At 42.9% G+C, this 12,357-nt stretch overlaps 1 protein-coding gene across 1 annotated transcript in view; it reads right to left on the bottom strand.

The window, feature by feature from the left end:
- Positions 1 to 688: 688 nt before the first annotated feature.
- Positions 689 to 12,357, bottom strand: part of SLC9A9 (solute carrier family 9 member A9) — a 544,320-nt gene continuing 532,651 nt past the window's right edge. Inside the window, exons 15-16 of the mRNA XM_073232241.1 lie at positions 3,696 to 3,801; positions 689 to 2,374 (exon numbers count right to left, since the gene is read on the bottom strand). Coding sequence (XP_073088342.1) covers positions 2,147 to 2,374; positions 3,696 to 3,801 — 334 coding nt within the window. The 3' untranslated portion in view covers positions 689 to 2,146. The remainder of the gene's footprint in view (positions 2,375 to 3,695; positions 3,802 to 12,357) is intronic.

Here is a 12,357-nt window from a genome sequence, read left to right as displayed (position 1 = left end):
GCTTGTTCTCCGGCGGTAGGTTGAGCACTAGCATCTCTGCCTCCACCCAGAGCACTGGGCCAAGCTCTCTATATAGCACGATAATAGCTTATTGCCTACAGGTGTGGAAGCGGCAGCCCAGCAACAGGCCAGTTACATCATCAGGTGGTTTAAGTTCAGTAAGGATCCTGGCCATAGGAACCCCAACTTCCCCACTCCCTTCTTTGCACTTCTGGCCCCATAATCTTTGTCTGTTTGGGGGCTCTTCTCTTTCCCTGGTGTGTTCTTCACACAAAGGCAAAGAAACAGGACACCCGTGTCTTCCTTTCACATGATACGGCAGATATAAAATGAATCTTTATCTTGTGCCTTTCCTTCCTTTCTTTTCTCCTCTAGTGCCTCCTTCCCCTAGTTTTGAGGCTCTTCATGATTTCTGCTCATCTGCAGTGTGAAAGGAGGATGCTGTCCTCTTTGTCTGATTTAGTTTTCCCTTCCTGGGCAGGCATGTCCTCCCGGCCATCACTGCTCTCTTCATTCTTCTAATGACTTGGTGGGCCTGTGTCTCTTCCTGGGCCTCAGGACCCTTGCATCAACCTTCCATTACTTTTCAGGTCTTACTTCCTCTGGCACTTGAATAAGGGCTTAGAACTGCCCATTAGCATTGACAGGGAAAATCTTTTTGAAATAAGCATTGGCCAACACAATCATACTTCATAGCAAAATTTTTATTAGGATTAAGTCAAATTACAAAACAAGTCAAATTATAAAACAGTTTGTGCCCCAGATTCCACTATTTGGAAAGCAAGAAAATCAATGTGCATAGCGGTGTTCCTGACACCACCATGGTTAATGTTTAAAGCCTAATAACTGGTCAGCAAATGTTTAAAGCCTAATAACTGGTCAGCAAAGCATATGTCACTTCCAAGCTTTGGGCCTGAGGAAGACATTCCCTACCTCCCTCAAAAGTAGACTCATCATAGCCCAGGCACCTAAGGCTGGAGCCTGCTTTCTTTGGGGACTAATATTAACACCTGTATTTCGAAAGAAGCTAGGCTTGAGGTATCTTTATGGCTTCGAAGGCACAGGCCGTGCAGCTGAATTACGAGCTATTGCATTGGTCTCTCCACTGTGGCCATGAGCAGCCCCCTGTAACGGGAGACCTGGTGCTGTGTCCTGGGCTCCTCAGCACGGCCTCTGCATCCTCAGCTCTGCTCCTCTTGCTCCTGGTCTTGTTGATCAGCTGTGAGTGTTGGTCTCAGAGGGCGGGGCAGGGCTCCTGCACTGTCTCCAGCCACGTGGTGAGTGACCTGTGCTTTGGATTCTCATTACCCAGCATACAGAGGGACCCGCCACAGAGCTGGGGGGTCACTCCAGTGCAAGTAAGGACAGGAAGGCTCATTCTTCAGGTGTAGCATGAGATGGGGAAAAGAAGCCAGCTTCCTCTGGAGAGGCTTACCAAGTTGGGAAGCAGAACTGCATTTAGTGCAGGATACACCCAGCACGACCAACTCTGTCATTTAACAGGAGAAGGAGCTGGAAAAGGATGTCAGCGATAACAGTGGGTCGCCACACAGCATGGGCTCTGCGAGGCCACAGACAGAGGTATTGAGCCCTTATCTGGGCTCTGCAGAGAGCCCTGGAATCATTAAAAGCAAGTGGGAGTCTGAGTCCCCAGAACATAAAACTTATCACTTACTAAATACCTGGGCCTTTCCTTCAGCTTAGGAGTCAAATGTTGATGCTCAGAAACTCTTTTTTCTTATTCTTAATCTCTGTAACGAAGGGAATAAAATCCAAAGTCTAGTGACGAGCCCAGAGAGCTGCATACAGAGGAGAAACACTGTGCAGACACAAGCACACACGTCTGTTTCATCCTTACGGCAGCTGGACTCCTGACTCCCGCCCTCTCCACCCTTCCCACCCCACCCAATTCATTAATAAAAAACAGCTACTGTCAAAAACTTAAACTCAGTTGCATAATATAGAGGGATGATAAGTTCTCATTTCTTCAGGCACTGGAGGATACGTGTGACAGATTTTGATTCTCTCCAATTTATGCTCTTAATACATTTTGCAGCCTCTCCCCCTTCACTAGCCAGTCAGCTCGGTTTGCATTCCCCAGCGAGCCCTGCATTACCTCTGACCCCACCTGCACTGCCCCTGCCCTCTAGCTCAGCGGGGATTGCCCAGGCGTTTGTGCAAGCTTGAGTTCGTAGCCTCCTAGGCCGAGGTCTCCCTCACAAAGGTTTTCTTTGCTCAGAGTCTGGGGTGAAGTTTTCTGGTCCAGACCCAGCCTTGCAGGAGGACTGCTAGGTGAGGTGGCTTGCTCCTGGTGATTCATGGCCAGCTCGTCCTGATTGACAATGCATTCCATATCATCCTCTTTCAGCTGTTCCTGTATTTTAGAAAGAGAGCGAGAGGTCACTTCATGATGAAGGCAGAAAACAACAGTAGTCCTCTGGTGTAAGAAAGAGGGTGTTCGTTCTCCTGCACCCAGCTGCCCGGTCTGCCCTGGCTGCAGTTTCTGCCTTAGCGTGGTGGGCATGGTGAAGCACTTGCCTGCATTGGCATTGAAGACTTGACACCATTGCACAGCTGCCTGCAGTCGCTAGGCCTAAAGTCGGTGGCAGAGAGCAAGTGCTCACTGAGGGCTCCTTGGTTTTAGGGAGTTAAAATGAAATTAAATGAGTTACTCGAATCGGCACCTAACTGGGTTGAGAGGAGTTAGGGGTTAGCATTGTCCTGTGACCTCAGAGTATGGAGTGACTCTCAGTGTTGGTTTGGAATTCTTCCAACTATCACAAAATTCACAAAATGTTGTTTCTGTTATATTTTATTTGAAAACTGTGTCCTCAGAGCATGTTTTTTGGGATGAGTGTCACAAAGCTAAAAATGGTTGGAAGTCACCATAGCAGATAATGGAAGAAACTAACTAGATCTGGCTAATATAATTTCCCTCAGACAGAGCTTCCCTTGAAGGAAGGAAGTGTGATTTCAGCTCTTCTTTCACTGATTTTGGGAAGACCACAAAATTACTTGCAGAGCAAGCTCTGGCTTGATGACCCCAGGTCAGTGGTTTCCAACTTCAGCCTGTACTGGAATCACTTGGAGGGCTTGTTAAAGCACAGATGCTGGGCCCCAAGCTCAAAGTTCTGAGGCCTCATAATTTGCATTTCTAATAAGTTGCCAGGAGATGCTGAGGCACTGGTCTGGGAACACACTTTTCAAACCACCGCCTTAGGCTCTTGCACCCTGGGCCCCTTTGAGATGCAGTTTTCTCTGTTTATGCAAGAGGTCGGCCAGCTGGACAGCATCCGAGGGTGCCGTGAACTCCAAGATTCTGTTCCTCTCCACCCCGTGATGTTCTGATTTGTTGGTAATGATTCTAATGGCCTCTAAGCACTTTTTATTCTATCCCCTTGAACTTCAAAGCAGAGGCCTAAAATTGAAAACCTTAAAACACAGCAGTTTGTGAGGACACATTACTTCTTCACATTTTTCTAAATTCATTTTATGGTTAAAAATAGTGGTACCAGTACAAAAAAATCACATTTTTAAAAGAATGAGCCCACATCAGCAATAGCTGAAGACAAAAGGAGTGCTTTCTGGTGCAATGAATTTTAAAAATGCTTCCTTCTTAAACCAGAAATAATAGCCTCGAGGTTCCTGGCTCATCAATATTCACCACACCTGTCCCACGTGGGATGTTTACTCACCCCATAGGCCTGAGGACTGGTGAGCAGCCTGGAAATGGGACCGCACCATTCGGGTAACGTTGTGGTCAGCGGAGGGCCAGAGTGGGTTAGAATCGGTTTCAGATATCTGCAAGGTCTGTTAAGGGGTGCTTGCCAAAAGGAAGTTAGGGTTTCGTTTCTCACACAGCACAAACCTTTGCATGCAGCGAAAGATAGTTAATGCTCACCTTTAATCCCCTACTCCCTCATTTACGAGGCAATTCAGCCTGCAAAAAAGAGCTGTTTATAATCTTTGTTCCATACAGTTTTCCAGCCCTCCTGGTAGCCTTAAATCGTGATGAGATGGCAGCCGGACCAGCAGACATCAGAGAGCAGCATGAATATGCCCCTCCCTTCCCTCCCCTCTCAGTGTCTCATCTGCTTAGAGTATGCATTCTTAAGAATTATCTTAAACAATAGCATAAAAGATTGTTTTCTTAGAACTGCATACATAGCTTAAACTAAAGGTAATTTTCACAAAGAAGCAAGAGGTATTTCATAAAATGTTCTGTCATTTTCGAACTGCGTAGTGAACATGGATTGTTTTCCAAAATACTTATTTTCACTATTCAAGTCACTTTATACTTCATACATCAATGCTTTTCTATACAAAATTATGTAAATGAGCTGTTGCCAGGTTTATTGTCTAGCACCTCTCTTTTCTCATCTCTTCATCCCCAAGTGCTCTAACAAGTTAAAAGGAAAACCCGTTCATCTAGAGCCGTTATGTTTTCCTCCAATCTAGCCCTAATGAAATCCCTAGAGGCTGCCTCAGGTTGCTTTATTACCTTTTTTTCCCTCAAAGACAAGTAGTGGAATTATTTCACCATTCCATCATAAAAAACTTTTAAGTTTTATATTATTTCCTCTGCTGGAGAATATTTCACCTCATCAACTTTATGAAAATCTGTAATAAATAGGAACAGGAAACAGTGAAAGCAGTGAACGTTGGCGGGCTTGTGAAGAGCCAGTGGCTCCCGGCGCTCGGGACAGATGATGGCTCTCTACTGCAGCCTTCCACAGCGGGGGGACACCGCTCTGTCATTCCCGTGATACCCTGAGCCCGTGGGCACGGACGGAGGATGCAGCCCACGGGCCAGGTGTCCCGTGGCCTCTGGCTTCACATTATTTGCCGCCACAGCAATAACGAAGCAGGGGGCGCTCATGAACACAGCCCCTAGGATGTGAGGACCGTGGCTGACAAGATGCTGAAGAGGGTCTGTACTGCAAATAGAGTCCCTGACGACTCCTTTCAGATGGGCAGCTCTGGTGCTCAGTTAAGGACCAGGGAAGCTACTCAAATTCAGGGCCTGGCTTCCCTGTTACCTTGTAAGTATATCTCAACTCTGGAAAGCTCTGGAACGTCTTCCATTAATTTTCATTATGGAGTGTTATTTCCTTCATTTTATGGATGAAGGAACTAAGGCCTAGAGCTATAATGACTCTAAATAATCCAAAGGCTCCCCTTGCCACTTGACCCCACCACCATCATTCCTAGCAGAAGATAATTTATCAGACCCATGCATGTGACCAGCTGGTTCTTAGGGAGAGAAGCTAGCATACCTCACTCACCCTAGCTGGCCAGCTGCAGACCCTCTCCAGCTTAGGCACATGAGGGTGCGCGGTCTTACTAGGGTTTATGGTATGCACAGGTCAGGGAAAAATGTTCTTTGTCTTTTTTTTTTTTTTTTGGAGTTGAGGTAGACAACATATATGTACAACTGGAGTGTAAATCAAGGAAAATCCAGCCAACTGTATTTCTAGATGGAAAAGTGACAGCAATTAAGAAACATTTTTAGAGATGTCATATAAAAAAAAAATGAAGAGGTTTGCCAAAGTCTCAAAGAGTTTAAATGAGGACTGTACAACTTCTGTTAGAGGTTCCTAGTACACTGGAAAATCAAAATGCTAAGAAGGAATTGTATAATGAACATTATCTTCTTTTGATCCTGCTGAGGTATTCCTTTAACTGCATGTATAACATTATTGGAACTAACACTTAATGAGTAAATTTTTAGCTTTTGTGAATGTGAGGTCAGGACCAAACGGGGTACCATTTGGCCCCTGGGGGACAGGTACTGGGAGTTTTGACTGAGAAGACCTGTGCATAACCACCAGCTCAGCCACTTTGCTGACCGAATGACCTGTGGCCTAGTTAGCTATCCCTGGGAGACTCAAGTGCTACTGTATTTACTGAAACAACATGTGTAAGGGGGGTTTTAAACTCTTACATGACACTCAGAGCTACTTATTTTATTCAAAAAATTTATTTTCTAAGCAGCACTTAGTTAGGAGAAACTGGTGTCTCCTTCATTGTCCATGGGATGGTGGGGAAATGGTAGTGGTGGTAGAAAGGAGTGACAGCACCCCATGCATTTGCTGTGTGTGTGGCATTGGGGTTCCCAGGCTCATTACTGAATGGAAAAATTAAACTGCTCCTACACCAAAAATACTTTATTTGGGTTAAAAGTTGTATGGGGAGCTCACATGTGGTGGTATCTGAAAGGTGGGGAGGATGTGATGATGTAAGACATGCGTAGGAATCTCATGATGCCGTGGGGGCTGAGCTTGATCTCAGTAGCTGTGAGTCGTGGGGTGAGGTGAACTCTGTGGCAGAAATGAATGGACAAAGCCCTGTCCACAGCTACAGCAGATGGGAGCAGCGTCCTTGTTCTCCCACACCTTGCCTGGCCCGCACTTGCCATATATTATGTGCTCAATGGACGTCTGCTGAATTTATAATATGGGAAAATATTTAGGGGTGGTATGGACATAGTGATGGAAATAGATTGAGTAGCTGAGCTAGGAGAAGAAGGAAGGGGGCAGACAACAAATGAGGTTTCCTGAGGATGAAAGGCTAAGAAAGGTCAAGCTGAAGATGGACCTCTTTGGGCCTGAGTTATTAGACATAGGGAACCATGAAAAGATTGGTAATGGCATAAAATAAAGTGGTTAAAAAAATAGCCTTTGTGTTTCCCTCACTCTCATTCATTTGTTCCTGCAAATGTTCACATGTTTTCATTTTATGTGCCAGCCTAGTGAGGCACCCATGCAAAGAAATTTCCATTAGATGGTGGAAACCTGCCTTGTCTCCAGACTGTGGTCTCTTAAGGACAGAGCAAACCCCTTGACCTGGATACAGTGATACAACTGCACATGTACATGTTTAAGAAATTGTTTTTGAGAAGGCAGCAGGCTCAGAGAGTGTAAAAGAACTGCTCAGTGGAGCCCAGCCAGAGAGCTAATGGCAGAGCTGGGACCGAGACCACAGACATTCCTCACACACTGGGCACCCTCCTTCTGCTATGGAGACATTGAGTAACAGGCCTTGATTGATTGGATAACTAATTTGAAATTGGGGAATCAGTGACTTTCTGAGTTCTTCATTGATGAGAATGTCTGGATCTCCAGGGTTACCTGAATTGTTAAAAGGTAAGAAAACTCTTTTGATCTACAAAAACACCCAGTTGCTGATTTTGCGAAATGTGTTATTTTTCTCATCAGATTCCAGTATGTGTTTGAGAGAGAGATGCACCATTGGGTATTTTTGGGTTGTTTCTCTTATAAGCTAGAAATGCATGGAGATGAAGTGTTAAGCTCTGGGGGAAAAACACAATGACTTTTCTCATCTAAAGTGTCTCAGTTTGGGAATAGCACTTTGGTTCAGGACATGTAGGTAAAAGCTGAAACTCTACCCAGAATTTAACATGGATGAACTAGGAAAGACAATTAGCAGATGCATTTTCTCTTTTGGCCTGAGCTATCAGCAGGACCAGAGTTAAATGTAGTCCTTAATTGAACTAATAGCCAAAAATATCTGGTAACAAAGACTTTTTTATTTTTCTTTTGTTAGTTTTGTTTTGATTATTTAGAATCTTCATGTTTAGTCTACTGTAAGTTGCCAAAACCAAACAGTGTGCGGCTTGCTTATGGCTGTGCCTCATAGGACATGGTCCTACATAGGTGAGATGCAAAGATTCCACTCCACAAATTAACATCTGTGCCTTTGAGGGGGACTAAGCCCCACTGCTCCCTAATATGGACTGAAAGTTTGCATCATCCCCAAATTTATGTGTTGAAGCCCTACCTCTCAAGGTGCTGGTATTTGGACATGGAGCTTTTGGGAAATAATTAGGGTTAGATGAGATCACAAGGGTGGGGCCCGAATGATGAGATTAGTGCCCTTATATGAAGAGACACCAGAGAGTTTGCTTGCTGTCTTTGCATATGTCCACAAAGAAAAGGTTGTATGAGCACACAGGAAGATGGCCATGGTCTGCCAGCCAGGAAGAGGGCTCTCTCCAGAACCTGCCTGGGCTAGCACCTTGATCTCAGACTTTCAGCCCCCAGAACTGTGAGAAAATGTGTCTATTGTTTAAGCCACCCAGTCTGTGGTATTTTTCTTGGCAACCTGAGTGGACTAACATTTCCTCTTTCTGAACCTCTTTAAGAAAGTCTTTGAAAGCCCCGAAGAACTATGCTCTATCTGGTTTTCTCTAAATTTGCCTCATCACAAAGATCATCTTGGACATCTATTAAAAATTTATATTTCCAAGTTCTCCCCTAGAGATTCTGATTTGGCAGTTCTGGGAAGTGGCCTGAGACCCTGTATTTTTAACAGAGTCTATATTTTATATGCCCCAAGTGACTGACAGTCAGAGAAGTATGGGACACAGGGTCTCTCTTGAGAGTATTGCTCTCCATAGGATATTCATCTTAAATAGGAAGAAAAAAAGAATGGTCTCTTATGTCCATAAAGCCATCCTTTTTAGGCTGAGGATAGGTAAAAGGTAAGCCCATTTGGCCCAGAACCTAGGCCTATATAATGGCCTCTGCCAATTGCTCCATCTCATCTGGGGATTTGTCAGATGCTTGGCTCAGCAGGATAATGCATTGATGATGTCATACTTCAGATGAATTAATGAAGCATTGTGTCTTGGCTTGTGTAGGAAGACTTTGTGCCCATTGGGAATATTCGCGTATGTTTGTATGTACAGGCTTTATAAATGGTCTTGTCAGGATGAAATACTTGTCAATGAATAGTTGTGTAAAGAAGGAAAGCACATTTATTTCTACAGGCTGTTCAGGAATACACCCCGCACTCTTTCATTTATAAAGCCTTTCCATATGCCTTATTTTCTCTTTACAACTGTAGGGGGTACTATCATCCATTCTACAAATCAAGAAATGTGTAAACAGATGGCTTTTCAATTCTCTTCTATTCTATCCTTACCTCCTTTTCCAGAATACATTTAGCTTCCAGCGCTGGCTTGCCACCAGAGATGGTCAGGGGTCAGTGCCAGATGGGTGGGGAAGGGTAAGTGCACTTTGGAGTGGAAGCCTATCTTCCCTTCCAAGCCCATACCTTCCTGCAGAGAAAACAGTCCCACTTGCTATGCACTTGCTGAGTCCCCACTTTGTTATTTACATGGTATCCATGAAGAGAGCTAGCAGAGGGCACCCCAAAATTGTACACACCCCATCACTCTTTGATTCAATATACAGATCACACCCCTTCTGCTTTGTTTCCCAGGAAATGGGGCTAACAAATTGAGAGTGTTTTCCCTCTTTCCTTTGGTTATGTTGGATTCTGTAATTGGACATTCACTGTCTTGCCATCTTGGTTAAGTATGCGATGAGCCATTTTGCTGAGCTGGTGTTCAGGGTTCAGGTCAGAGGAAGGCTTTAAGCGTCCAACCCAAAGGCCTTCTTCTTTAAACTGCTTTATCTCTCTGTTCTCTCTAGCTTGAGGGAGGTCTTGCAATTCCACACTGGTCACTTGCAGACAATGTAAGCATGGGATCCTTCCTGTCTTTGCAGCATCCACTCTGTTTTAAGAATAAGCTCTCGAGATGGCACCTTTTCCTCAGCTACCCATGAAGTTCTGGTTTAAAAACAAGAAGAGGCAGAAACCCTAACACCCATTTGAACATATGCTCCTTTGGCTGACAATCCTAGCCTTTACCATCTTAAAGGAAATTGACCTAGACAACTGCTGGAGCAGAAAGGAAGCAGTGAATGCTGGAATAAACACCCTGATGGGTAAGTGGACTACCTGTAGCAAGCCAGCAAGGAGGGACTGCAACCCTCTTCAGCCTGCTCTCTGAGCTCTGCTAACTCAACACGTCCCTTCGAGGCCAAGCCGGTGCTCTCCTTCCTCCAGTGGCCCCCCTGAACACGCTGTGCTGAACTGCTTCAGCTCCATGGTGGTTCCATAGCTACATGTGCAGGACTGTCTGATAGCATTTTAGTCACATAGTCTTGAAGTTGATTGTTTACATCTCCATCTTCTTCTTTAGTCTCTAAGCTCTTTGAATGCAAGAACTTTATTATCATTTAAAAAATATTTTTATTCTAAAACTAAGAAGGGATGCAAAAGACCTCACAAATCTAATGTATAGCCTAATGGATCATTACAAGGCAAGGAAACCACCCAGGCCAGGAAATAGGACTCTGTTGCCCACCCCTGCCGCCCCTCCCAGCTGTGTAATCCTAATCAAAACTCCTCTCTCTCCACAAGGAAATACTATTCTGATTTTTGTACTAATCAGTTCCTTGAGTTCATATTACAGTTTTATCACTTAAATGTGCATTCTTTTACACTACAGTTTGGTATCGTCTATTGAAAAATATGGGTTATATCTTCTAATCTGTAGATTCTTCCTCCACCCTTTTAATTTCTTTATAATTTATTTGCTGAAGAACCTGGGCCATTTGATGTGTGGAGTTTCCCATGGTCTGAATTTTGCTGATTACAAACTCAAGTGCAGCCTAGCATGTTCCTCTGCTGTTGGCATTTCCTGCAAATTGCCAGCTGGATCCAAAGATTGGACCAGATTCAGGTTCTCTTGCATCCCTTCGGCAATACTAAAGACACATCATATCTGGTTGTCTCTCTGTGTGATCTGAGCAGCCTCTGATGTGTAACACGTATACCTGTTTGCTTACTGGGGATTGCAAATAGTGAAATTCTAATTACATCTTTTTAAAATTATTTTATTAGGTAGAACACTTTCACAAAGAAGACATTTTTCATTCATTTTATTGGGATATTCAGTAAAATAGTTAATATAAGGAAGGCAAGATAAATGCTTGACTTATTCCATCTATTTACCAGTTTTCCAGATAATGACTGGTTATCATCCTCTGAAAATGACCGATGCTTTATTTAAATATTATATTTAAATGAATTTGGTTGCAATTATCATTGTTCAAAGCTCAGACTGACCCATCTTTGGTCAGTGGACATCTTCAAATTGGCTCCTGAGTTCTATCGACGCGAGGCCAATGTCTTTGAGAGCTTCCTTGTCATCTATCTATATAACACAGTTGTTCTAGGCTCATCTTGAATGTTTCCTTTTTCAGACCTCAAACCAACTATTTCCCCCAAATTCTCTGTTTTTGTTTTTATTTTTAAGTGAGAAATGTATTTTAATAGCAGAGTTGGGCCCCAAGGGTTGAGATATACAGTGAGGTGCTTTTAAGTGTTTAATGAATGACTCACTCTCTTTGAGAAAAAAACAGATTTGTAGCACTTCCCAGTTTCCATGGTGTAAATACTCCCCTTATGGCTTATTTCAATACACCAATGTGAAATCACTGAATGTGGAGTTGGACAAGGTGTGACAGTCTGTTCGAACCAGCAAGCACAAACCAGCTTCACCATGCCACTGGTTAAATATCTCATGAGTTCCTATGGATACTTCCAATTAAAGTTCAGGAATTCCTAAATCTCAAGGACATAGGGAATGACAGAATTAGAATACTCCACCATTACTCATTTGTTTTATTCTATATTATACATCATCACAGTAGTCTCAGAATAATAAAGCTGATACTGCCACAAAATAATTATGTATTAAGGAATTTTGCATATCCTCTCTATATTATAACATTCTATTAAAAAAACCTGCATAATAATTACATGTAGTTGTATCATATCTGCATTGTCAGAACATAGAGCCATTACATTCTACACCCTCTCTTGGCCCTCATTCAGTCCTACTCTTCACAGGTAACTATATTTAATGTTCACCTTCAGGCCTTATGTCAGGTCTAGTCATTTTTATTGCCTGAAGCTTGTTCTTTAGAAGATACTTTAGGAAAGATTCATGAAAACATTCTCTGAGTTCTTAAATATTGACGACAGTTTGTGCTCTTTATATTTTGAAAGCCTGTTTTTCTAGAAATAAAATGACTGGCTTATCCTTTCTTTATTTGATTATCTTCAATATCTTTCTATTTTCTTTTGACATGAAGAGTTGCTCCTGAAAAGTCTAATGAAAACAGAATTTTCTTTCCTTTATAAGTCACATGTTTTCTAGATGCCAAAAGGATATTTTCTTTAAAGGTCATTTATTTCACTAAATTTTTTCTGCTGTTGTTTTTCTAAGTTGATAATCTCAGTCTTGTGCTCGCTCCTTCAGTCTGTAGCTCCAAGTGAGTTATAAGTGTTACATTTCAGGAATGTTTTCTTGAATTGTGTTCCTGTTTTGCTTTTCTTCTTCAGGGATTCCTATTTTCTGGGTGTTCAATCTTTTTTTTTTTTGCCTATTTTAAATATTTTTCACTTTCTCTTGAGTCTTTTAAATCTTTTCTTCATTTCTTTTTGATTAAAATGTTTTTCCTTTCTTTTCATCAGCTA

This window comes from Manis javanica, chromosome 3 (assembly GCF_040802235.1).
Source record: "Manis javanica isolate MJ-LG chromosome 3, MJ_LKY, whole genome shotgun sequence".
Classification (NCBI taxonomy): domain Eukaryota; kingdom Metazoa; phylum Chordata; class Mammalia; order Pholidota; family Manidae; genus Manis; species Manis javanica.
This window is presented reverse-complemented; position numbering and strand designations above follow the sequence as displayed.